The sequence below is a fragment of the Amblyraja radiata genome, chromosome 7 (genome assembly GCF_010909765.2).
Source record: "Amblyraja radiata isolate CabotCenter1 chromosome 7, sAmbRad1.1.pri, whole genome shotgun sequence".
Taxonomy (NCBI): Eukaryota; Metazoa; Chordata; class Chondrichthyes; order Rajiformes; family Rajidae; genus Amblyraja; species Amblyraja radiata.
In genome coordinates this window covers 82,816,392-82,843,730 of record NC_045962.1, presented here as the reverse complement: position 1 = coordinate 82,843,730, position 27,339 = coordinate 82,816,392, and the positions used below count along the sequence as shown (strand labels likewise).

The window sequence follows — 27,339 nt, the reverse complement described above, 5'->3', positions numbered from 1 at the left end:
CTCTTAAAGATAGCGGAGTCAGGGGCTATGGGGAGAAGGCAGGAACGGAGTACAGATTGGGAAAGATTAGCCATGATCACATAGAAAATAGGTGCAGGAGTAGGCCATTTGGCCCTTCGAGCCTGCACCGCCATTCAATATGATCAGAGCTGATCATCCAACTCAGTATCCTGTACCTGCCTTCTCTCCATACCCCCTGATCCCTTTAGCCACAAGGGCCACATCTAACTCCCTCTTAAATATAGTTGGCATATTTGCTGATCACATTGCTGGCTCGAAGGGCCGAAGGGCCGAATGGCCTACTCCTGCACCTATTGTCTATTGTCTATTGAAACAGGCCCTTCACCCACTGAGTCCGCGCGATCCCCGCATATTAACATTATCCTGGAGTCAATTTACATTTATACAAAGCCAATTAACCTACAAACCTGTACGCCTTTGGAGTGTGGGAGGAAACCGAAGATCTCGGTGAAAACCCACACAGGTCACGGGGAGAACGTACAAACTCCGTACAGACAGCGCCCGCAGTCGGGATCGAACCTGGATCTCTGAAAGCGCTGTAAGGCAGAGATTCTACCGCTGCGCCTCCCTGCCAGCTACTGAGCTAAGGTTAACAAAGGGCAATGTCGGGTCTTCAGAATCAGTGGCCCTAAACTCAACCCCAGCACCACAGGGACTAACTTCATCAGAGACTTGAAACACTGTGCGTTCGCAGCTGCAACGCTCCCTAGTCAAAGTATGTCATTAAAAATAATGAGATGCTCTTCCAAATTACCCCAGCTAATTAAGATTTATGTACAAGAAACTCCCCTCTTATACCTGCTGTGAAAGGCCCGTAATTGGATAAATGGATATCTTCCTGCATATTCTTTCTGTTCTTAAAACATAATCCAACCAGCGGGACTGCTGCCAAATATCAATTCTGATTAACTTCAGGGCCACCGCGTTCCTGACTCGGCTGTTTCTCACCCAAGCTGGAAACGACTCCTGGACGATGACAGGGGAGAAGTTAGACCGGAAAAATTGCCTTTGTTCTCGGCCCTGTACACGAATGGGCAAAAGATTGAACGCAGTCGCTGGTCTTTCATTCTCCCCTTTGTTTTCCTGGTTTGCCCGAGAGCTGCTGTCTCTGGCTGCTGGAAATATTTCATCCGCTAGTTATTCTTTGCTGGTCTGGTTTACTTTTCTTATTGATCCTCCCAGGCTCACTCTCTCCAACAATCGGAGAGAGAAAGCGAGCAGAGAGCGGAGAGAGAGAGCGAGACAAGCGCGGCGGGAGCGGACGAGAGCGAAGAAAGGACCGGGGCGCGGGAGGCGAGAGCCCGCGAGGGCGCGAGCGCGAGGGGAATAAAAAAAACAAAAGAGAAGGAGAGGGAGGGGAGCAAGGGAGAACAGAGGGGAGAAAAAAGGGAGAGGGAAGGAGGGGGCAAAGAGAAGAGAGAGCGAGCGAGGAGAGAGAGCGGAGAGAGACGGGAGACGGGAGAGGGAGGAGAAGGAGAGAGAGGAGAGAGCGAGAGGAGAGAGCGAGAGAGAGAAAGAGAGAGGGAAAAAGAGAGGGAGAGAAAGGAGAGAGAGAGAGAGAGAGAGGCGAGAGAGAAAGGAGGGGCAGGGAAAGGAGGAGAGGGAAGGGAGGGCGAGAGAGGGACACTAGGGATGAGGGAGAGAGAGAGGGAAATAGAGGTCGAGAGAAAAGAGCATAGAGAAAAGGAGAACGAGAGAGAGAGGGAGTAGAGGCACTATAGCGACTCGCACGCGAGCCCTATAGCTATCGCGTTAAACAACAGGCGGCTAGTCGGCCCCCTCTCTCTCTCTCTCTCTCTCTCTCTCCCTCTCTCCCTCTCTCTCTCTCTCTCTCTCTCTCTCTCTCTGTCTCTCTCCCACTCTCTATTGAAGACACCCACTCTATCTCTATCAATATCTCAGCGGTATTCTTTCTCTGTTTGTTTCTGGTCTTCTCCTGTGTTCTCTGGGGCTTCCTCTATTGCTTGCTCTGTCTATATTTGTCCCACTCTGTCTCCAGGCTGTGCCCTCCTGTGGCGACAAGCCTCTGAATGATTATTCTCTGGATATCTGCACACTCATCCCACCATGTGCCCAACTGTCTGCTGTTCCACTGAACTGTCGAAGATTGACACTAAATGCTGGAGTAACAGCAAGCGGGCAGCATCTCTGGAGAGGAGAATGGGTGACGTTTCGGGTCGAGACCCTTCTTCAGACTGAGAGTCAGGGGAGAGGGAGATTAGAGATATGGAGAGGGGAAGGGTAAGAGATCAAAGGGGATGAAGGTTAAGGAAAATGTAGAAGGTCTGAAGAAGGGTCTCGACCCGACACGCCACCCATTCCCTCTCTCCAGAGACGTTGCCTGTCCTGCTGAGTTACTCCAGCATTTTGTGTCTGGAGTGTGGGGGGGAAACCAGAGCACCCGGAGAAAACCCATGTGGCCACAGGTAGAACGTGCAAACTCCACGCAGACAGCACCCCTAGTCAGGATTCAACCCGGGTCTCTTATGAAGATCAAGGGCAATGTAGAATGGATGATTGTCTGACCCAGTTTGGCCCGACATGTTAGTCAGGATCGAACCTGGCTGCAGCTCAAGGCAGTAACTGGACATCATGTGCTGCATTGACGTTGTGGGCCAAAGGGCCTGTTTCTGTGCAGTGCTGTTGTTTCCCCTTATTCTTAAACCAGGGGCCACAGTTTAAGAATAAGGGGAACGGAGACGAGGAAACACTTTTTCTCACAGAGAGTTGTGAGTGCGTGGAATTCTCTGCCACAGAGGGCAGTGGAGGCCAAACCACTGGATGGATTTAAGAGAGAGTTAGATAGAGCTCTAGGGGCTAGTGGAATCAAGGGACATGGGGAGGAGGCAGGCACGGGTTCTTGATTTGGGACGGTCAGCCATGATCACAATGAATGGTGGTGCTGGCTCGAAGGGCCGAATGGCCTCCTCCTGCACCTATTTTCTATGTTTCCACGTGGTCGTAGGAGGCCGTGATGCTAGTCATAGGTACCCGTGGCATCAAGTAGGTCGCGGCGTTTTCTCAACATGATGAAAAATGTCCACGAGTAAAAAATGGTCGTGAAAGTGGTACCCTTTAGTGTGTACCTTCTCCCCGTGACCGCGTGGGTTTTCTGCGAGATCTCCAGTTGGTGGTAGGATGGTTCAGTTGCCTGATAACAGCTGGGAAGAAACTGTCCCTGAATCTGGAGGTGTGCGTTTGTTTTCACACTTCTGTACCTCTTGCCCTTGCTCTTCCTGCAAGATCATCCTTTTGATTTGCCTTTTATTGTTTGAATGTGCGCAGAACATCATGGGGTTCATTTATCAATCGGATGGCAGTCCTTTCTCTGTCTCTGTATCGCTAGGTTCTTTTGATCTCCGCTGCGTTTTCCACGTTCGGTTTGACTCCCCGCGGGGTCACAGATCTTGCGATTGCCGTGAGCTTCTTGTGGCTGTTTTGTCTCAGTCACCCTGGGAGGCCCATCAAGGAACCACTCTAAGCCTTCTTCTGACATCCAAAGCACCTTCCCCTTGTTCAGTTATTGTTTCCCCTCACCAGTTCTTGATTCCTTCTCGGTGGCGCAGCAGTAGAGTTGCTGCCTTACGGCGCTTACACCGCCAGAGACCTGGTTACGATCCTGTCTGTACGGAGTTTGTACGCTCTCCCCGTGACCTGCGTGGGTTTTATCCGCGAACTTTGGTTTCCTCCCCACACTCCAAAGACGTGCAGGTTTGTAGGTTAATTGGCTTGGTATAAAAATCGTGCCTAGTGTAGGATAGTGTTAATGTGCGGGGATTGCTGGTCGGATTCGGTGGGCCGAAGGACCTGTTTCCGCGCTGTATCTCTAAACTCTGACATAATCACATCTGCTTCCAGAAATTCTTCTTAATAGCTTCAGGAGTAGGCCATTCGGCCCTTCGAGCCTGCACCGCCATTCAATATGATCATGGCTGATCATCCAACTCAGTATCCAGTACCTGCCTTCTCTCCATACCCCCTGATCCCTTTAGCCACAAGGGCCACATCTAACTCCCTCTTAAATATAGCCAATGAACTGGCCTCAACTACCTTCTGTGGTAGAGAATTCCACAGATTCACCACTCTCTGTGTGAAAAATGTTTTTCTCATCTCGGTCCTAAAAGACTTCCCCCTTATCCTTAAACTGTGACCCCTTGTTCTGGACTTCCCCAACATCGGGAACAAGCTTCCTGCATCTAGCCTGTCCAACCCCTTAAGAATTTTGTAAGTTTCTATAAGATCCCCTCTCAATCTTCTAAATTCTAGCGAGTACAAGCCGAGTCTATCCAGTCTTTCTTCATGTGAAAGTCCTGACATCCCAGGAATCAGTCTGGTGAACCTTCTCTGCACTCCCTCTATGGCAAAAATGGCTTTCCTCAGATTAGGAGACCAAAACTGTACGCAATACTCCAGGTGTGGTCTCACCAAGACCCTGTACAACTGCAGTAGAACCTCCCTGCTCCTATACTCAAATCCTTTTGCTATGAATGCTAACATACCATTCGCTTTCTTCACTGCCTGCTGCACCTGCATGCCTACTTTCAATGACTGGTGTACCATGACACCCAGGTCTCGTTGCATCTCCCCTTTTCCTAATCTGCCACTTGAAGCACTTTCAAACTTCTTGATGCCCAGTGACTTTAATGTCATAGTCATTGAGCTGTACAGCAAGAAACAGGCCCTTCGGCCCACCTTGCCCATGCTAGGCTAGTCCCATTTGCCAGCATTTAGCCCATAGTCCTCAAAAACCGTTCTTATCCATTCAAAACTCTTCCAATCCATTCATACCCTTTTCGATTGATTCTAAATGACTTCCTATCCATTCTAAACCATTCCTATCCATTTTAAACTCCTCTTATCCATTCTAATCCATTCTATCTATTAGATAAAGCTCTTAAAGGTAGCGGAGTCAAGGCATATGGGGAGAAGACAGGAACGGGGCACTGATTGTGGATGATCAGCCACGATCACAGCGAATGGCGGTGCTGGCTCGAAGGGCCGAATGGCCTACTCCTGCACCTATTGTCTATTGTCCATTGTCTAAACCCTTCCTTTTCAATCTTAACAAAAGACACAAAGTGCTGGAATAACTCAGCGGGTCACGCAGCATCTCAGGAGAACATGGATAGATGATATTCTGGATCGGGACCTTTCTTCACACTGAGACATCATCCATGTTCTCCAGAGCTGCAGCCTGGCCCGTTGAGTGACTCCAGTTGCTTGTGTCCCTTTATTATAAACCAACACTTTCATTTCGATTCATTGTAAACTCCTCCTATCCATTCTAAACCCTTCCTATGCATGTTATGAAAAACATAGTGTTGTTATTAAGGGAAATATTAAATGGCAATAAACATTAAAGATACGGTCCGGCACGGGGGAGCAGCAGTAGAGTTGCTGCCTCACAGCGCCAGAGACCCGACTTCGATCCTGACTACGGGCGCTGTCTGCACGGAGTTTGTGCGTTCTCCCCGTGACCGTGTGGGCTTTCTCCGGGTGCTCCGGTTTCCCCCCCACACTCCAAAGATGTGCAGGTTTGTAGGTTAATTGGCTTCTATAAAATTGTCCCTACTCTGTCGGGTAGTTTCAGGCCGAAACCCTTCTTCAGACTGATGTAGGGTGGGGGGGGGGGGGAGAAGAAAGGAGAAAGGAAGAGGAGGAGCCAGAGGGCTGAGGGAGAGCTGAGAAGGGGAGGATCCAGCAAGGGCTACCGGAAATTGGAGAAGTCAATGCTTATGCTGCAGACTGCATATAATAATAATAATAATAATAAATTTTATTTAATGGGCGCCTTTCAGACATCTCAAGGACACCTTACATAGTAATCGGAATAACATATAATCGGAATATAACAAGTAATAAAGACATCACAGAGACACAAATTAAAAACAGAATTCAATCCAAAAACAGAAAATCAAAAACACAGTGTGAAGAGCATATGTACCTATATGAGGTGCTGCTCCTCCAATTTCCGGTGGTGCTCACTCAGGCCATGGAGGAGGCCCAGGACATCCTGTGAATGTTGTAAATGGACTGTGGCTGTTTCGAGTTGGGACCTTTCTGCAGATTCCCAATTATTCAAAAATATTGTCTGTCCATTTACCTCCACAGATGCTGCCTGACTCACTGAGTTTAGTTTATTCAGTTTAGCGATACAGCGTTGAAACAGGCCCTTCGGTCCACCGAGTCCGTGCCGACCAGTGATCCCTGCACACTAACACTATCCTACACACACGAGGGACAATTTACAATTTTTACCGAAGCCAATTAACCGTATAACCTGTTTAAGAAGGAACTGCAGATGCTGGAAAATCGAAGGTAGATAAAAATGCTGGAGAAACTCAGGGGGTGAGGCAGCATCTATGGAGCGAAGGAAATAGGCAACGTTTTGGGCCGAAACCCTTCTTCAGACCCTATAACCTGTATGTCTTTGGAGTATTGGAGGAAACCGGAGCACCTGGAGAAAACCCAAGCAGGTCACGGGGAAGAACGTGCAAACTCCTTACAGACAGCACCTGTGGTCAGGATCGAACCTTAGACTCCGACGTTGGAAGGCAGCAACTCTACCGCTGCGCTACCGAGTTGCTCCAGCACTTTGAGGTTTTTTTTCTACTGGAAGTTCCTGCAGTCTCTTGTGTCTCCAATAACAATTGTCCTCTTGTGTTTCGGAAGGTGGCTGGTCAGTGTGGACGGAGTGGAGCGTGTGCGATGAGGAGAACGCCCAGTTCCGCAGCCGCCACTGCGAGGTGTCCAACCCAGGGGCGGTGCAGTGTGTTGGCAACAGCACCCAGCTCCGGACCTGCCTCTACAACGAAATCCCAGGTAAGAGGGCGGTGAAATGTTGGAACGTTAGGATCGGGCAACGGCCAGCCCCCCCCCCCCCCGCGCATCAATCCAGGTCTCATTCCCTGTTGTGTGGGAAGGAACTGCAGATGCTGGTTTAAACCGAAGATAGACACAAAAAGTTGGAGTAACCCAGCGGGTCAGGCAGCGTCTCTGGAGAGAAGGAATGGGTGACATTTCGGGTCGATGGAGGGTCTCCACCCGAATCGTCGCCCATTCCTTCTCTCAAGAGATGCTGCCTGTCCCGCTGAGTTGCTCCAGCATTTTGTGTGTATCTTCGGTGTAAACCAGCATCTCAGGATACTGTCTGAAGAAGGGATTCGGCCCGAAACGTCGCCTATTTCCTTCGCTCCATAGATGCTGCTGCACCCGCTGAGTTTCCCCAGCAATTTTGTGTACCTTCTCAGGATACTGAGTTGGATGATCAGCCATAATCATAATGAATGGCGGTGCAGGCCCGAAGGACCGAATGGCCTGTACCTGCACCTATTTTCTATGTTTCTATCTGCAGTTCCTTCCTACGCATCTAAAGTATTGTGTTCAGTTTCTGAAGAAGGGCTTCGACCCGAAACGTCACCCATTCCTTCTCTCCAATAGAGCCGTCTTGAACTTGTATATACCTCATTAGTGACCGCTCAGTCCGCAATAACCTACCTGAACTCCCGGTGGCTCAGCACTTCAACTCCCCCTCCCATTCCCAATCCGACCTCTCTGTCCTGGGTCTCCTCCATTGCCAGAGTGAGCAACAGCGGAAATTGGAGGAACAGCACCTCATATTCCGTCTGGGGACATTGCGTCCGTATGGCATTAACATTGAATTCTCCCAATTTTGCTAGCCCTTGCTGTCTCCTCCCCTTCCTTAACCCTCTAGCTGTCTCCTCCCACCCTCCCATCCGCCCGCCCTCGGGCTCCTCCTCCTCCTCCCCTTTTCCTTCTTTCTCCCCCGCCCACCCCCCATCAGTCTGAAGAAGGGTTTCGGCCCGAAACGTCGCCTATTTCCTTCGCTCCATAGATGCTGCTGCACCCGCTGAGTTTCCCCAGCAATTTTGTGTACCTTCGATATTCCAGCATCTGCAGTTCCCTTTTGAACACTTTGATTGGACTCTGTTGCCTTTACCTTGCACCTAATGTTATTCCCTGATCATGTATCTATACATTGTGAATGGCCCGATTGTAATCATGCATTGTCTTTCCGCTGACTGGTTAGCACGCAACAAAAAGCTTTTCACTGTACCTCGGTACACGTGACAACAACATAAACTGTGTAAGAAAGAACAGGTTTAAATCAAAGGTAGACACAAAATGCTGGAGTAACTCAGCGGGTGAGGCAGCAACTCTGGAGAGAAGGAATGGGCGACTTTTCAGGTCGAGACCCTACTTCAAACTAAACTGAATACTTTAAATGTGGCCTCATCAATGTCCTGTACAACTGTAACATGACCTCCCAATTGAGTTTGCATGAGAATCCAAGAATTGCACGGGCTTGCCAGCTTTTGACATCATTGTGTTTTTAATTGATTAACAATTCTTGGACGTTCCTCTTGGGAATCATTCTTTGGAGCAGCAATTGTGTGATTTGACTTGCAATTCTGCTCATGGTAAACCTCTGCTTCCATCCCACAGTGATTCAACCAGCGATCGGGGGTGACTCCAATTGTGGCCGTAAGTCATGACAGTGGCATGCAGGTGGGATGCATATGTAGGGGGCGCTGCTCTGGCAGCAGCCATGTCATGCAGCTCGTCAGTTTTTCAACCTTTTTTTTATTTTTTTAGTATGTTTTAAAGTGTGTATTTAATGTTTCTTTGTGTGTTTTGTGTGGGGGGTGGTGTGGGGGGGTAAGGGGGAAACCGCTTCGGTCGCCTCCTCCATGGAGAGGCGAGTTTTTCCAGGTCGCCTCCCCCGTGGCCTAACATCAAGGATCGACGCGGCCTTTCCCGGAAACGCGCCCGGGGCTTCTGCGGCTGGCGCAGCGTGAACTCTCGGCGTGGAGCGGGTGAGCCCTCGCTGGGGCTCGCTGGAGGGGAGCGCTCCGTTTCGCTGGCCCGGGGCAGCCGGCAGCCTGAGGTCGCAGCCTGAAGCCGCGGTCTGCAGGGACCCGGGGGAAGAAGAAGCCATCACTGCCGGCCCGCGGCCGACTTCTACCGCGGGTCCGGCATGGACTTACCATCACCCCTGGAAGGGAGCTTCTACCGCCGGCCCTGCCGTCTACGGTGCTTCTGGCTGCGGCGGGGACTTTAAATCTTGACCGCCGGCCTGCGGCCTACAACAACTTAAAGCCGCCGTCTCCGGTGAGGAAGAGCGGATCCTGGACTGACTCTGGACTCTGGTCCTGACCACGGGGGGGAAATGGAGGAGGACTGGCCAAATTTTGTGCCTTCCACCACAGTGATGAATGCTGTGGTGGATGTTTGTGTTACAGTTTTATTGTGGTTGTGTGTTCTTTATTATTGTATCGCTGCTGACAACCCAAATTTCCACCAGCCTGGCTGTGTGGCAATAAATTATATCTAATCTAATCTAATCTAATAAGTGGTTGGGACATTGTTGGCCAGTGTGGGCGAGTTGCTGGAGTACAAAATGCTGGAGTAACTCAGCGGGTCAGGCAGCATCATCTCTGGAGAGAAGGGATGGGTGACGTTTCGGGTCGAGACCCTTCTTCAGACTGAGGGTCAGGGGGAGGGGGGTGATACAGAGATAAGGAAGTGCGAGGTGTGAGATCGAGACATCAAAGGGGAGGGTGGAGATCAAGGAAAGTGTAGAATAGATCGTTGCTAGCTAGGAGAAGGTAACAACAAAGTAAGCAGAGATAAAATGCAATCAGGAACAGTCAGACTGGTCGGAGAACTGGGAAGGGGGAGGGGTGGCGAGAGAGGGAAAGCAAGCGTTACTTGAAGTTAGAGAAGTAAGGATAGGAGGCATATCAAGATCAAGAGAGTTTATTGTCATGTGTCCCTGATAGGACAATGAAATTCCTGCTTTGCTTTAGCACAACAGAACATAGTAGGCATGAATACAGAACAGATCAGTGTGTCCATATACCATTATATAAATATATACACACATGAATAAATAAACTGATAAAGTGCAAATAAACAGATTAGGGGCTATTAATGTTCAGAGTTTGTCCGAGCCAGGTTTAATAGCCTAATGGCTGTGGGGAAGCAGCTATTCCTGAACCTGGTCGTTGCAGTCTTTAGGCTCCTGTACCTTCTACCTGAAGGTAGTGGGGAGATGAGTGTATGGCCCGGATGGTGTGGGTGGACCAAACGCAGGCAGGTGGGACTAGTGTGGCTGGAACTTGTTGGCCGACGTGGGCAAGTTGGACCGAAGGGCCTGTTTCCACACTGTATCACTCTATAATAATAATAATAATAAATTTTATTTAATGGGCGCCTTTCAGACATCTCAAGGACACCTTACATAGTAATCGGAATAAAAACATATAATCGGAATATAACAAGTAATAAAGACATCACAGAGACACAAATTATAAACAGAATTCAATCCAAAAACAGAAAATCAAAAACACAGTGTGAAGAGAGAGCAGCGGCAGCCAAAGCGCGCCAGCGTCCACTCTCTCTTCACGGCAGCCATCTTGGACACAGACCTACAGGACTACAATTAGACAAAAAAAATCATCCCCCCACAGTGGGTAGCACTGTGGAGGAAGGCACAATGTCCAGTCCCCACCCCATGTTCACCCCAAAGTCAGGCCTATTGAGGCCACCGCAATTGCCTCTACGGAGGCCCGATGTCCCTGGCCGTTCTATGACTAAGTCAATGTTCATACTGCTGGGGTGTAAGCTGCCCAAGTGAAATACGAGGTGCTGTTCCTCCAATTTGCCTTGGGCCTCACTCTGACAATGGAGGAGGCCCAGGACAGAAAGGTCAGTGTGGTAATGGGAGGGGGAGTTAAAGTGTTGAGCAACTGGGAGATCAGGTACGTTTGTGAGGAAGACTCTGCTGGGAGCTGAGAGACTTTGGGGTGTTTTAAAACTAAATGTTACGAGCTCTCCCTATAACTCACCCCACAAGTTTATTGCTATCTCGCAGAGCAGCCTCTAGAATCGAGAGTTAATGGAGTCATAGAGTGATACAGTGTGGAAACAGGCCCTTCGGCCCAACTCGCCCACACCGGCCAACAATGTCCCAACCACTTAGCCCACCTGCCTGCGTTTGGCTCATATCCCTCTGAACCCGTCCTATCCATGTACCTGTTCAAATGTCTCTTAAAGGTTAAACATTAAATGTTCCTTAGGAAGGAGATGAGGAGGAATTTCTTTAGTCAGAGGGTGGAGAATCTGTGGAATCCTTTGCCACAGAAGGCTGTGGAGGCCAAGTCAATGGATATTTTTAAGGCAGAGGTCGTTAGATTTTTGATTAGTGTGGGTGTTAAATGTTATGGGGAGAAGGCAGGAGAATGGGGTTAGGAGGGAGAGATGGATCGGCCGTAGATGAATGGCGGAGTAGACGTGAAGGGCCGAATGGCCTAATTCTATTCTGCCATTCAATCAGGAGGAAACCGGAGCAGCCGGAGAAAACCCACGCAGGTTACGGGAGCAAATGTAAAAACTCTGTACAGGCGGCACCCGTAATCAGGATTAAACCCGGTCCCTGGCGCTGTAAGGCAGCAACTCTACCGCTGCACCACCATACTGCACCTTCCTGTTATGCTCGGCTTGTACTCGGCTTGTACTCGCTAGAATATAGAAGATTGAGGGGGGATCTTATAGAAACTTACAAAATTCTTAAGGGGTTGGACAGGCTAGATGTAGGAAGGTTGTTCACGATATTGGGGAAGTCCAGAACAAGGTGTCACATTTTAAGGATAAGGGGGAAATCTTTTAGGACCGAGATGAGAAAAACATTTTTCACACAGAGAGTGGTGAATCTGTGGAATTCTCTGCCACAGAAGGTAGTTGAGGCCAGTTCATTGGCTATATTTAAGAGGGAGTTAGATGTGGCCCTTGTGGCTAAAGGGATCAGGGGGTATGGAGAGAAGGCAGGTGCAGGATACTGAGTTGGCTGATCAGCCATGATCATATTGAATGGCGGTGCAGGCTCGAAGGGCCGAATGGCCTACTCCTGCACCTATTTTCTATGTTTCTATAAGGCAGCAACTCTACCACTGCACCACCATACTGCACCTACCTGTTATGCTGCTGGAAGGAAGAATTTCATTGTTCCATTTACGGTACATATGACACTTTACACTCTTGACTCTTCGGACTCTCTTAGCCTCCTATCAATATCGTCAAGACATACACGAGACAATATTGATGCCAGGTAAAGAGAGATTACTATTCCCAGGTCTAACACTGGAACCCATTCCTATTCATGATTTTAGAGTTGAAATAAGGAACTCCAAATGCTGGTTTACCAGGGAAAGACACAAAGAGCTGGAATAGCTCAGCGTCCCTGGAAAACATGGTTAGGTGACACTTTGTGTCATGACCATTCTTCAGGTTTTGACCTGAAACGTCACCTATCCATATTCTCCAGAGATGCAGTCTGAAGAAGGGTCTCGACTGAAACGTCACCCACTCCTTATCTCCAGAGAGGCTGCCTGTCCCGCTGAGTTACTCCAGCATTTTGTGTCTATCTTCAGTTTAGACTAGCATCTGCAGTTCCTTCCTACACATGCTGCCTGACCTGCTGAGCTACTCCAGCATTTTGTGTTGGAGTAGCAAATATTTATCATTCCCAGCTCTGTACTATCCTCCCACCCCGAGTGTATCACAAATCCATTCCTGCATACATCGCCCTCTCATTCCAAGTTCAGAGTCAAACACGGGTCTCTCTTTGGCGCTGTAAGGCAGCAGCTTTACCGCTGCGCTACTGGGCCCTCCAAACTCCAATGCTTTGTGTCAGTTTTGCAGTTGTACAGGGCACTAGTGAGTCAAAGTCAAAGTCAGTTTTATTCGTCACATGCACATTACATGCAGTGAAATGAATTTGCCAGCAGCGATACACTTAAAAAGAGCACACAATACACAATAAATATTTAACACAAACATCCACCGCAGCAATATTCACAAAGTTCAGCCAGTCCTCCTCCTTTGTTCATCTGTGGTCGGGGCTATAGACCCTCGGTAGTCGCCGTTACAGACGGCCCGATGTACAGGCGGTGGAACACATTCCGCGTCTTGCAGGTCCCGAATCGGCACTTTCCTACGCAGCTTCAGGGTGTTATGGGCCGCAAGCCGGCGGTCGGAGCTCTTCACAGACCGCAGTGAGACCACACCTGGAGTATTGTGTGCAGTTTTGGTCTTCAAATTTGAGGAAGGACATTCTTGCTATTGAGGGAGTGCAGCGTAGGTTCACGAGGTTAATTCCCGGGATGGCGGGACTGTCATACGTTGATAGAATGGAGCGGCTGGGCTTGTACACTCTGGAGTTTAGAAGGATGAGAGGGAATCTTATTAAAACATATAAGATTATTAAAGGATTGGACACGCTGGAGGCAGGAAACATGTTCCCGATGTTGGGGGATTCCAGGAACAGGGTCACAGTTTAAGAATAAGGGGTAGGCCATTTAGAACGGAGATGAGGAAAAACATTTTCACACAGAGAGTTATGAATCTGTGGAATTCTCAGCCTCAGAAGGCAGTGGAGGCCAATTCTCTGGATGCTTTCAAGAGAGAGTTACATAGAGCTCTTAAAGATAGCGGAGTCAAGGGATATGGGGAGTAGGCAGGAACGGGGTACTGATTGTGGATGTTCAGCCATGATCACAATTGAATGGCGGTGCTGGCTCGATGGGCCGAGTGGCCTACTCCTGCACCTATTGTCCAATGTTATTGATAGATAAGGCAACGTTAGAGTTGCTGCCTTACAACGCTTGCAGCGCCAGAGACCTGGGTTCCGTCCCGACTACGGGGGCTGTCTATATTGAGTTTGCACGTTCTCCCTGTGACCTGCTTGGGTTTTCTCAGAGATCTTTGGTTTCCTCCCACACTCCAAAGACGTACAGGTAATTTGGCTTGGCATAGTTGTAAAATTGTACCTGGTGTGTGTAGGGGATTACTGGTGTGTGCAGACTCGAGGGGCCTGTTTTCCATGCTGTATCTCTCCAACTAAACTAAATTCACACTCCCGCCCTCGGCCTGTCTGTTGGCTTCATGATGGATGGTGCCAGCTTCACTCAACGACTACCATTTGCCCACCCAGGTTTCAGCATCTACCACCTGGTTGCCACAGGTGTGTCTACCTTCCTGGGCACCAGCCTGCTCACCCTGCTCATCTACGTGTACTACCAGCGATGCTACAGGCAATCTCAGGAGTCGACAGTCATTCACCCCAGCACCCCCAACCACCTCAACTACAAGGGCAGCACTCAGGCGAACAAGAATGAGCTCTACAATCCGATGGAAATCAAGGTAGGTTCAGTTTACATTTGCTTTTTTGTTTAGTTTGAGTTTTCGTGAAGCGGTGCAGAAACGGGCCCATCGGCCCACCGAGTCCTTGCCGACCCCGTACACCAGCACTATCAGGCAAACGAATCACCCTACCACAGCCAGAGAGCAGTGCTGAACTACTATCTATCTCCTTGATGAACCTTGAACGGACTTTGCTGGATTTACCTTGCACTCAACGTTATTCCCTTATCATGTATCTACATTGCATACAGAAAGTATTCAGACCCCTTCACTTTTTCTACATTATGTTACGTTACAGTCTTATTCTAAAATGGATTACATTCATTTTTTTTTTATCATCAATCTACACACAATACCCCATAATAAAAAAGCAAAAGGTGTTTCAAAATTTTGCAAAGTAATTAAAAATAAATAACAGAAATATCACATTTACATAAGTACTCAGAGCCTTTACTCAGTACTTTGTTGAGGCACCTTTGGCAGCGATTACAGCCTCAAGTCTTCTTGGGTATGACGCTACAAGCTTGGCACTCCTGTATTTGGGTAATTTCTCCCATTCTTCTCTGCAGATCCTCTCCAGCTCTGTCAGGTTAGATGGGGAGCGTCGATGCACAGCTATTTTCAGGTCCCTCCAGAGATATTCGAACAGGTTCAAGTCCGGTCTCTGGCTGGGCCACTCAAGGGCATTCACAGACTTGTCACAAAGCCACTCCTGCGTTGTCTTGGCTGTGTGCTTCGGTTCATTGTCCTGTTGGAAGGTGAACCTCCGCCCCAGTCTGAGGTCCAGAATGCTCTGGAGCAGGTTTTCATCAAGGATCTCTCTGTGCTTTGCTCCATTCATTTTTCCCTCGATCCTGACTAGTCTCCCAGTGCCGGCCGCTGAAAAACATCCCCACAGCATGATGCTGCCACCACCATGCTTCACCGTAGGTATGGTATTGGCCAGGTGATGAGCGGTGCCTAGTTTCCTCCAAACGTGACGCTTGGCATTCAGGCCAAATAGTTTAATCTTGGTTTCATCATACCAGAGAATCTTGTTTAGGTGCCTTTTGGCAAACTCCAAGCAGGCTGTCTTGTGCCTCTTACTGAGGAGTGGCTTCCGTCTGGCCACTCCACCATAAAGGCCTGATTGGTGGAGTGCTGCAGATATAGTTGTCCTTCTGGAAGGTTCTCCCATCTCCACAGAGGAACTCTGGAGCTCTGTCAGAATGACCATCAGGTTCTTGGTCACCTCCCTGACCAGGGCCCTTCTCCCCCCGATTGCTCAGTTTGGCCGGGCGGCCAGCTCTATGAAGAGTCCTGGTGGTTCTAAAGTTCTTCCATTTAAGAATGACGGAGGCCACTGCTCTCTTCGGGACCTGCAATGCTGCAGAAATTGTTTTATACCTTTCCCCAGATCAGTGTCTCGACATATTCCTGTCTCGGAGGTCTACGGACAATTCCTTCGTCTTCATGGCTAGGTTTTTGCTCTGACACGCACTGTCAAATGTGGGACCTTATATAGACAGGTGTGTGCCTTTCCAAATCATGTCCAATCAATTTAATTTACCACTGGTGGTCTCCAATCAAGTTGTAGAAACATCTCAAGGATAATCAGTGGAGACAGGATGAACCTAAGCTCAATTTTGATATTTCAGTTAATTCTTTTTAATTATTTGCAAAAACACCTGTTTTCACTTTTTTATTATGGGGTATTGTGCGTAGATTGATGATAAAAAAAAAGGAATTTAATCTATTTTAGAATAAGGCTGTAACGTAACAAAATGTGGAATAGGTGAAGGGGTACTTTCTGAATACTTTCTGAATGCACTGTATACACTGTAAATGGATCGATTGTAATATTGTCTTTCTGCTGACTGGTTAGCACGCAGCAAAAGCTTGTCGCTGTACCTCGCTACATGTGGCAATAACCTAAACTGAAGTGAACACACAAAAGGAACAATTTACATTTACAGTATGCCAAGCCAATTAACCTGCAGGCACGTACGTCTTTGGAGTGTGGGAGGAAACTCACACAGGTCACTGGGAGAACGTGCAAACTCCGTACAGACAGCACCCGTGGTCAGGATCGTAGCCGGGTCTATGCGGCATTAAGGCAGCAACTCTACCGCTACGCCACCGTGCCACCCGATGCACTACTGACAGTTACAGATTAGTCTATTGTCACGTGTACCGAGGGGCAGTGAAAAGCTCTTGGTGCGTGCTAACCAGTCAGCGGACCGATACTACTTGATTACAATCGACCCATTTGCAGTGTATGGATCGATTTAAGAGTGTGGAGCGATTGTAATATGTGACTGTAGATCTGATTCTGCAGCCAGCACGCAAATAGTCACCTGGGTCGGACGCCATCTTGGAAGCAATCTGTGTGGGACTTGGCCTTGTGAGTCGCACCCTCCCCTTTGGGTACAAAAAGCCGTGGGCACAGACGCCCCTTCAGGGCCCCGAACACCATAACCGGCTGGTATGCCAGTGCAGCACTGTGGGACAGCTACACTGCTAGCAGTTCCATCAGTCACATATTATCAGGCAACTGAACCGTCCTCTCACCAACTAGCCAGGCTTGGATAGGGTGGATGTGGAAAGGATGTCTCCACTAGTGGGAGAGTCCAGGACTAGAGGTCACAGCCTTAGAATTAAAGGACGTTCTTGTAGGAAGGAGATGAGGAGACATTTCTTTAGTCAGAGGAATTCTTTGCCACAGAAGTGCTGTGGAGGCCAAGTCAGTGGATATTTTTAAGGCAGAGATAGATAGATTTTTGATTAGTACGGGTGTCAGATGTTATGGGGAGAAGGCAGGGGAAAGGGGGTTAGGAGGGAGAGATAGATTGAATGGTAGAGTAGACTTGATGGGCCGAATGGCCCAATTCTACTCCTATCACTTATGACCTTCTGACATCTATCCACTTCAATGAGACCTTAGAATAATAGATAATCAGAGATCGACACACAATGCTGGAGTAACTCAGCAGGTCAGGCAGCTTCTTTGAAGAAATGGAACTCATGACCTATTCCTTCCAGAAATAGGAATTCATCTATTCCTTTTCTCCAGCGATGTTGCCAGATCCGCTGAGTTACTCCAGCATTTTGTGTCATTTTTTTGTTGAGCATCACCTCTCATTGAAGTGGATAGATGTCAGAAGGTCATAAATGATAGGAGTAGAACCTGCAATTCCTTGTGTCTTCAGTAGATATGTCCTGCATATCTTCAGTATAAACCAATATCTGCAGTTCCTTCCTACATATCTTTATTTGGACGATACTGGAGTTTATCTTACACTAAATGTCGTTCCCTTTATCCTATGTACACTGTGGATGGTTTGGGTGTAATCTTTCCCGCCGACTGGATAGTACGCAACAAAAGCTTTTCACTGTGTACCTCAGTACATGTGTCAATAAACTAAACTCGATTAAAGGGCTAGAGGATGTTTCGGGTTGAGAACATTTTCTGACTGATACCCAACGAGGAACGTCCATTCCCCTCACGGACGCTGAGTTCCTTCAGCACTTTGCTTTTGTGCTGAATATTCAAGCATCTGCAGTCTCTCATGTTTCCACAACAGTCAGTGCTCCTGCTTCACAGCTCCGGCAACCGCGGTTCAATTCCGACCTCCGGCGCTGTCTGGGTGGAGTTCGCAAGTTCTCCTTATTGACCCCCTCGCCTGAGGTCCAGTTTCCTCACTCATCCCAAAGAATTGATGATGAATTGCCTGCTGTAAATTGTCCAGTGTGGTGAGCCTGAAGAAGGGACCTGTTCCCAATGTTGGGCGAGTCCAGAACCAGGGGCCACAGTCTTAGAATAAAGGGGAGGTCATTTAAGACTGAGGTGAGAAAAAACTTTTTCACCCAGAGAGTTGTGAATTTATGGAATTCCCTGCCACAGAGGGCAGTGGAGGTCAAATCACTGGATGGATTTAAGAGAGAGTTAGATAGAGCTCTAGGGGCTAGTGGAGTCAATGGGGAGAAGACAGGCACGGGTTATTGATAGGGGATGATCAGCCATGATCACAATGAATGGCGGTGCTGGCTAGAAGGGCCGAATGGCCTCCTCCTGCACCTATTTTCTATGACCCGAAAAGTCACCAGTCCATATTCTCCAGAGCACTGTGGCGCAGTGGCAGAGTTGCTGCCTTACAGCGCCCGAGACCCGGGTTCGATCCTGACTATGACTGTTGTCTGTATGGAGTTTGGACTTTCTCCCTGTGACCGCTTTTGTTTTCTTCTGGTGCTCTGGTTTCGTCCCACACTCCAAAGACGTACAGGTTTGTAGGCTAAATGGCTTCAGTAAATATTGTAAATTGTGTGTGGCATAGAGTTAGTGTGCAGGGTGTTCGCTGGTCGGCATGGACTAGGTGGACCGAAGGGCCTGTTTCCGCGCTGTATCTCTAAAACAAAAAAAAAACTAAGATGCTGCCTGACCCGCTGAGTTACTCCAGCATTTTGTGTCTTTTTTTTGTTGAGCTTCACCTACAGTTCCTTGTGTCTCTGTCTGGTTTAGTTCATTTAGTTTAGAGATTCCTATAGTACACTATCCTACTATCCTACACACACTAGGGACAATTTTACAATTATACCAAGCCAATTAACATACAAACCTGTATGTCTTTGGAGTGTTGGAGGAAACCGAAGATCTCGGAGAAAACCCACGCAGATCACGGGGAGAACGTACAAACTCCGTACAGACAGCACCCGTAGTCAGGATCGAACCTCTGACGCTGTAAGGCAGCAACTCTGTGCCACCATGCCACCCTTCTAGAGTGGGTGTGAGTGGATATGGTCATATGTGATAGTAGTAGAATTAGGCCATTCGGCCCATCAAGTCTACTGTGCCATTCAATCATGGCTGATCTATCACTCCCTCCTAACCCCATTCTCCTACCTTCTCCCCATAACCTCTGACACCCGTACTAATCAAGAATCTATCTATCTCTGCCTTAAACATATCCACTGTCTTAGCCTCCGCAGCCTTCTGTGGCAAAAAAATCCACAGATTCACCACCCTCTGACAAACAAATGTCTCCTCATCTCCTTCCTAAAAGAACATCCTTTAATTCTGAGGCTATGACCTCTAGTCCTAGACTCTCCCACTAGTGGAAACATCCTCTCCACATCCACTCTATCCAAGCCTGTATGGGAGAGAATAGCCTCCAGGGGTATAACTGGTGATAGATGATTGTTAAGATTATTGACCTCCTCTATGGTATAAAAGTTGAGAAATACATGAAAGTTCCCAATCCACTTATTTAAATGTATGACAATGTTTATCCCTCCGTTAATATCAAAGGGATTATTGTATCATAGGATGTGAGAGTCTGTGTGAGTTAATTACCATTATATTACAAAAGCAATCCTTCTTCAGATGTGAAATGCCCTGGGATTAACTGTGGTTGCGAACAGTCCATTGAAAAACAAATCTTTCTTCTCCTTTATCATACCTCAAATGCCTTATGGGCCTGTCCCACTTCCGCAACTTTTTCAGCGACTGCCAGCACCCGTCATAGGTCGTCACAAGTCGCCGAAAATTTTCAACATGTTGAAAATCCAGCGGCGACCAGAACAAGGTACGACTCTTTGGGCGACTAATCACAATCAAACATGCTTCACCCCGCGACATGTCGCCAGGGTGTCGCCTGTATGGTCGTGAGTAGTCTCTTCAGTTGCCCAAAGAGTCGTAGCGTTTTTCTGGTCGCCGTTGAATGTCTAGTTTCAGTCAAAAACCACTGAATCAAGCACTTGATCAACTAATTTATTTAAGAGGGAGTTAGATGTGGCCCTTGTGGCTAAAGGGATCAGGGGGTATGGAGAGAAGGCAGGTACAGGATACTGAGTTGGATGATCAGCCGTGATCATATTGAATGGCGGTGCTGGCTCGAAGGGCCGAATGGCCTACTCCTGCACCTATTTTCTATGTTTCTATGTCTATGTTTCTAACCTTTACTTTAACAAAACACAATTCCATTTCCCACCATTGTACGTAACCACCGCGGGTTCGATCCTCGTATCTGCCTGTTCAAGCCCTCTTGGCCTCGCTCAAACAGAGACACTCCAGAAGGTCACGCAGTCCCAAGCGCTCTCTCAGAAGCTCAACGCGGGACCTCGTGGCAGCGGCTTCTATAGGCCCCCGGACCTTGAGGGGCCAAACCACAGGGGGTGGTCTCTTTACAATCCAATTCCAGATATCAATTAACCCCATACAGACATTTCCATAACCCAATAATACAGCAGCTAATACATTGTATTCAAACAGGGCTTCTCAGGGACGCAAACATAGCAACATTTACCCTGATCTGCAAGAAACCCAGACAAGGCTCAATACCTCATCCAATCAACATTAGGCAAAGTGAAACTCTGCAACATTATTTACAATTATTTACAAGGTGTATGTCTGGTTTGCAGTCATCCAATCCATTCTATACATTTTGCACCTAATTAACAGGGTCTACAGAAGTTCCCATTCTTTTCTTGCATCTTGTATCTAGGCTCCAGACCAACTGGCACCACTCCGCAGCTTGTCCCAGTTCTGCAGAGAGCAATTCCAAATTGACCAAATCTCCCAGCAGCCCTGAAGCTTTTACCCCATTTTAAAGTCCTAGCCTCTCCAATTTGGCCAAGATTAGCAGAACCATGTGGACGGTTTGGAAAAGATGTGAAGGAAGTTTACAAGAACACTGCTTGGATTAGTTTTATTTAGTTTAGCTTAGTTTAGAGATACAGCGCGGAAACAGGTCCTTTTGGCCCACCGAGTCCGTGCCGACCAGCGATCCCCGCACACTAACACTATCCCACACACGCTAGGGATAATTTACAATTATACCAAGCCAATTAACCTACAAACCTGTACGTCTTTGGAGTGTGGGAGGAAGCCAGAGCAGCCGGAGGAAACCCATGCAGGTCTGGGGGAGAACGGACAGACTCCGTACAGAAAACGTACAAAGGGGCGGCACGGTGGCGCAGCCGTAGAGTTGCTGCCTTACAGCGCCAAAGGCCTGGGTTTGTCCTGACCACGGGTGCTGTCTGTACAGAGTTTGCACGTCCTCCCCGTTATCGCGTGGGTTTTCTCGGGGTGCTTCAGTTTCCTTCCACACTCCAAAGACGTACGGGTTTGTGGGTTAATTGGCTTCGGTAAAATTTGTAAATTGTCCCTAGTGTGTAGGATAGTGCTAACGTACTGGGTGATCACTGGTCAGCGTGGGCTTGGTGGGCCAAAGTGCCTGTTTCCACGCTGTATCTCTAACGCCTAAAGAGAGGTTGGAGAAAACTCACGGGGAGAGCGTACAAACGCCGTAGTCAGGATTGAACCCGGGTCTCTGGCGCTGTAAGGCAGCACCTCTACCGCTGCACGAACGTGCCGCCATAAAGTCTACCGTGACCGTGTTTGTTTGAAAGTCTTCTTCGATAGTTCTGCTGAAAAAAAATTCCCCTTTCAAATGTCTCTCCATTTCATTTTTGTTACTAATGAAGCTGCTCGCGCTGTCCCTCCAGGCAGCAAGTTCCACAACTTGCTACATTTAAACGCTATCTACTCATCTCCTCTCTGATTCTGTTTCCAATTATCTTTGATCAGTGTCCTCTGATTCCCAATCTGTTTACCGGTGGGAATAGTCTCTCCTTATTGTGTTCAGTTCTGGGCACCATGTTATAGGAAAGATGTTGTCAAGCTGGAAAAGGTGCAGAGAAGATTTACGAGGATGTTGCCAGGACTAGAGGGTCTGAGCTTTAGGGAGAGGTTGAGCAGGCTGGGACTCTGTTCCCAGGAGCGCAGGAGGATGAGGTTCTGATCTTATAGAGGTGTATAAAATCATGAGAGGAATAGTCCGGGTAGATGCACAGAGTCTCTTGCCCAGAGAAGGTAAATCGAGGACCAGAGGGCATGGGTTTAAGGCGAAGGAGGAAAGATTTAATAGGAACCTGAGGGGTAACTTTTTCACGCAAAGGGTGATGGGTATGTGGAACGAGCTGCCAGAGGGTGTAGTTGAGGCTGGGACTATCCCAAAGTTTAAGAAACAGTTTGACAGGTACATGGATAGGACAAGTTTGGAGGCATATGGACCAAACGCAGGCAGTGGGAATAGTGTAGCTGGGACATGTTGGTCGGTGTGGGCAAGTTGGGCTGAAGGGCCTGTTTCCACACTGTGACTCTATGACTCTATCTCGGTGATTAAAACTCTATTATTTCAACAATTGCATTAAATCTCTCAAAGACCAGCGTTCCCAATGTCCTCAGCCTCTCCTGAGAGGCAAAGCCAACAGGAGTTGTTATTTAGAGGGCAGCAGTCTCCAAAGAAACCTCACTGACCCCTTTCCACCATGACCACACCCAACCTCAACATCCATGAAGGGAGTTTTACGTCCAATGGGTCAGACATTCACCAACAAAGGGTTTAAACAAATAATTAGTTCCTTATTATATATTCACATTGCAGAATGCAGTAATGCACATAGATCCATCACTCTGAGGACAAGCTTAATTAAAGAACCTTTTTTCAAATAATTTTGATTCTTAATCAAGTGGTCTAAGACTTCAGCTTAAGTAAAATTTAAATCAGCATTGGCATCTTGATTCTTTCCATATCCTTCTCCACAAGGAAAATTTGGCAGTTTTTCAATTAGTTTTGAGATAGAGGGCGGAAACAGGCCCTTCGGCCCGCCGAGTCCGTGCCGACCAGCGATTCCCGAACACCAGCACTATCCTACACACACACACACACGCACGCACGCACGCACGCACGCACGCACACACACACACACACACACACACACACACACACACACACACACACACACACAGATACACACACACACACACACACACACACACACACACACACACACACACACACACACACACACACACCCACACACACACACGAGGGACAATTTATAATTTTTTACCAAAGCCGATTAACCGACAAACCTGCACGTCTTTCAAGTGTGGGAGGAAACCGGAGCACCCGGGGAAAACCCACGCAGGTCACGGGGAGAAGGTACAAACTACATACAGAGAGTACCCGTGGTCGGGATTGAACCCGGGTCTCTGGCGCTGTGAGGCAGCAGCTCTACCGCTGCACCATCTTTCACCGCTGTACGTCTAAGGTTTTTGGCACACTGCGATAGTTACGTTTGCTTCGGAGGCATTCCAAGGGGTTTAAAGATACAACGCTAAAACAGGCCCTTCGGTCCACTGAGTCCGCATCGACCAGCGATCCACACATTAACACTACCCTACACACACTAGGGACAATTTACATTTATACCAGGCCAAGTTTTTTTTGATAGAAGAACAAAGGGGAAAATGCAGAATATAGTTCTCAGCATTGTAGTGCACCAGTTTCACAGACAAGGTCCAATGTCCGCAATGGGGTAGAGGTGAATCGGACAGTACCCGAACTTATAGGTGGTGAATCTGCGGAATTCATTGCCACAGAAGGCTGTGGAGGCCGAGTCAGTGGATATGTTTAAGGCAGAGATAGATACATTCTTGATTAGTATAGGAGGTTATGGGGAGAAGGCAGGAGAATGGGGTTTGGAGGGAGAGATAGATCAGCATTTGAATGGGCAAGTAGACTTGATGGGCTGAATGGCCTAATTTCTGCTCCTGTTACTTATGAACTTATGAATTCCTATAATTCATTCCGAGATGGACAATAAATGTCCATTTTCCAATTATATTCCATGAACGAATAAATTAAAACAAAATGGTAACCACACCTGAACATGGAACAGTCCAGCACAGGAGCGGGCCATTCGGCCCACAAATTCTGTGCCGTATGATCACTTATGATCTTATGACCTATGGAAGGACGATTCAGAAGCCTGATAACAGAGGGGAAGAAGCTGTTCCTGAGTCTGGTGGTGCGCGCATTCAAGTTTCTGTACCTTCTGACGGATGGGAGCAGGGAGAAGAAAGAATGGCCGGTGGTGAGACAAGTCTCTGATTGTGTTCTCTGAAGCCCAGATGGTGTCAATGGTGGGGATTCTGGTCTGTCAATATGATCAGCCATGATCTTATTGAATGGTGGTGCAGGCTCGAAGGGCCGAATGGCCTACACCTGCACCTATTTGCTATGTATCTATGTATCTATGTCAATGAGACAGAAATACATGCTTATTTTTTTGATTTCTTAAATTGGCGGACTTGGCTTAAATAGCCTTTGATTGATTAATAGGGTTGGCACAGTGGCAGCGGCAGAGACCCAGGTTCGATCCTGACCACGGGTGCTGTCACCATGGAGTATGTACCTTCTCCCCGTGACCACAGGGGTTTTCTCCAGGTGCTCCGGTTTCCTCCCACGCTCCAAAGATATGCAGGTTTGTAGATTAATTGGCTTCGGTAAAATTGTAAATTGTGCCTAGTGTGTGTAGGATAGTGCCAGTGCACAGGGTGACCACTGGTCGGCGCGGACTCGGTGGGCCGAACCGTATCTCTAAATTTTAGCCTAAAGACTAATGTCTAAAGCCGAACATTATCCCTAACCTAAAATATTTCTCTTTTTATATGACCTTAGACGCTGAACAAGAACAATTTGATTCCTGACGACAGAAGCAACTATTTCTCCTCCCTACAACAGACAAATGTGTACACCACTACGTATTATCCTACGAGCCTGAATAAGTATGACTACAAGCCTGATTCTTCACCCGGAAGAACCTACACCTAACTACCTACAGGTAACTCCCACGGAGATGGTGCTTCGAATTGAACCCAGGAAGGACCTCTGCAAGCAAACCATAATCATCGCAACGCACATACGCATCATAGCATCAGCCAATCACGGATCAAATTTTCTTGAGGTCCTTCGTTGAAGATTTGCACTCCTTCAAGATCCACAGTCCAGAACCCTCGAAACTTGCTTAAGACTTCTGAGAAAACCAGGACTTTAAGGAGCAATGGATTTAAAAACAAATATATATATATATATATAGACTCACGGACGACGAGATATAATTCGTTTCTGACAGGAAATGGCCAAACTCAGCTGGGAAAATGGCCGCCACGATTGCCGAACTATACAAAGGGTTGCCGCGGCAACACGTCACCCCTCTCGCTCTCTCTATGAAACTGTAGAATTGCTGAAGATTTTCTCTCCGAGATTAATTGGTATATCAGAAAGTGGAACTTTGAGAATGTAACTGTAGAACGAGAACGTGGAAATAGTCCCAACAAACCGAGACCAGGGGGGGGGGGGGGGGGGGGGGGGGGGGGAAATGACATTATTTTTTTTAATTAATCGAAAAGTTTCTTTTTTCGCTTTCCCCCTTTCCAGTGTTTCTTTTCAGTTGGACGTTCTGGGGAGACTAACAGTAGCAACAAAAGAAAACATAGTCTTACATAGAGTTTACTGTTTAGAAGTGGGGGGGGTGGGTTAGCCACAAAAGATCCAAACCAGTGTTTATGTTATCAGTGTCCTCTGCATTTCACCCCCTCCATTGGTAGGACAACCAGGACGTTCCTTGTTTTTACTCTGACCCCGTTGCTTGTAACGTGTCCCCTCCCCCCCCCCCCCTCTCATTCCTTCCCTTTCCTCATCCTCCTTTGACATCGAGTAAAAATGTGAAATGCTTTTCTTTTTTTGGTAGGGAAGTCAGTTGATTAATGACCACCCTGTAAAATGTGATGGGTTTGGCTTTTGAGAGGCAGGAAAGAGAAGGGTTAACATTCAGAAGGACAAAGCCAACATTTGTTTTGTTTTTTTGTTGATCAGGGACTTCCAGCAAATCAATTTATACCATCGGAAATTAATTGGATGGAATTCTTGTGAGATATTTAAAGCAACTGTATTTTTTTTCTGTTGTACAATTGATGGATCAAACATGCTTTTTACAAAGAACATTTACTCCTGTGCTTGGTTTATTTGAGAGGGGACGGAATGGTACAACATGCATGCTTCGGGTGCTGTCTGTACGGAGTTTGCAGGTTCTCCCAGTGACCTGCGCGGGTTTTCTCTGAGATCTCCGGTTTCCTCCCACACTCCAAAGACGCACATGTTTGCAGATTAATTGGTAAATGTAAATTGTCCCTACTGTGTGTAGGGGGGGGGGGGGGGGGCTAATGTGTAGGGGATCACTAGTCGGCACGGACTCGGTGGTGGGAAGGGACTGTTTCCACGCTGTATCTCTAAACTAAACCAAACTAAAACAGAGAATGCGGCCATGCAGACCAACGCTAGGGACAATTTACAATTTTATTGGTGTATGGGTGATCAATGTTCGGCGTGCACTCAATGGGCCGAAGGGCACGTTTCCACGCTTGTATCTTTTTAGTTTACTTTAGAGATACAGCGCGGAAACAGGCCCTTCGACCCACCGAGTCGCGCCCGCCAGTTGATCCCCATACACTAACACTGCACTACACACACTAGGGACAATTTACAATTTTACAAAAGCCAATTACCCTACAAACCTGTACATCTTTGGCATGTGGGAGGAAACTGGAACACAGGGAGAAAACTCACGCAGGTCACGGAGAGAATGTACATACTCTGTACAGACAGCAGGATCGAACCTGGGTCTCTGGTGCTGTAAGGCAGCAACTCTACCGCTGTGCCACCCTGTATTTCTAAAACCAAACAATGAATGTTTTCCTCTAGCATAACTATTCTATGATATTATTGTTCAACTATTACGGCCTCCAAGACTAATTACCTTTGAAGTAAGAAAACTATTGACCCAGTAAGACTGACACAAAGTGTTGGAGTAACTCAGTGTGACAGGCGGCATGCCTGGAGAAAAGGAATTGGTGACGAGAGACCCTTCAGGTCGAGACCCTTCTTCCGACCCTTCCCTCCAGAGCTGCCGCCTGTCCCGCTGAGTTACTCCAACATTTTGTGTCTTATCTTTGGTTTAAACAAGCGTCTGCAGTTCCTTCCTGCACATGCTGAACCAATAATCCAGAATGAATCAAGTGGCAATGGTTCCCAGTCTAAAGCACCGTTGTTCCTTGATGAGACTCTTTCATCTGGAAGTGTTTGGAAGGTCTAAGCCACTGCTTCATCCATTGCTCCAGTGGAATGAGCCTCTTGCTGTTTGAGATGACCAGGTTGTTCACAGATGAAGAACTGTACACAGGAAGATTCATCCTCTAACGTTGTGATACCA

General features: G+C 47.7%; 1 protein-coding gene across 3 annotated transcripts in view; it reads left to right on the top strand.

Annotated features, from left to right (window-relative positions):
* The window catches only part of sema5b (semaphorin 5B), a 280,478-nt gene extending 254,404 nt beyond the window's left edge, over positions 1–26,074 (top strand). For 2 of the 3 annotated variants that reach the window (XM_033024863.1, XM_033024864.1), the window contains exons 19-22: positions 6,694–6,843; positions 8,488–8,526; positions 14,036–14,244; positions 24,750–26,074. In XM_033024863.1, coding sequence (XP_032880754.1) covers positions 6,694–6,843; positions 8,488–8,526; positions 14,036–14,244; positions 24,750–24,902 — 551 coding nt within the window. In that variant the 3' untranslated portion in view covers positions 24,903–26,074. The remainder of the gene's footprint in view (positions 1–6,693; positions 6,844–8,487; positions 8,527–14,035; positions 14,245–24,749) is intronic. The other variant, XM_033024865.1, reaches the window with a different exon arrangement.
* Positions 26,075–27,339: the final 1,265 nt, after the last annotated feature.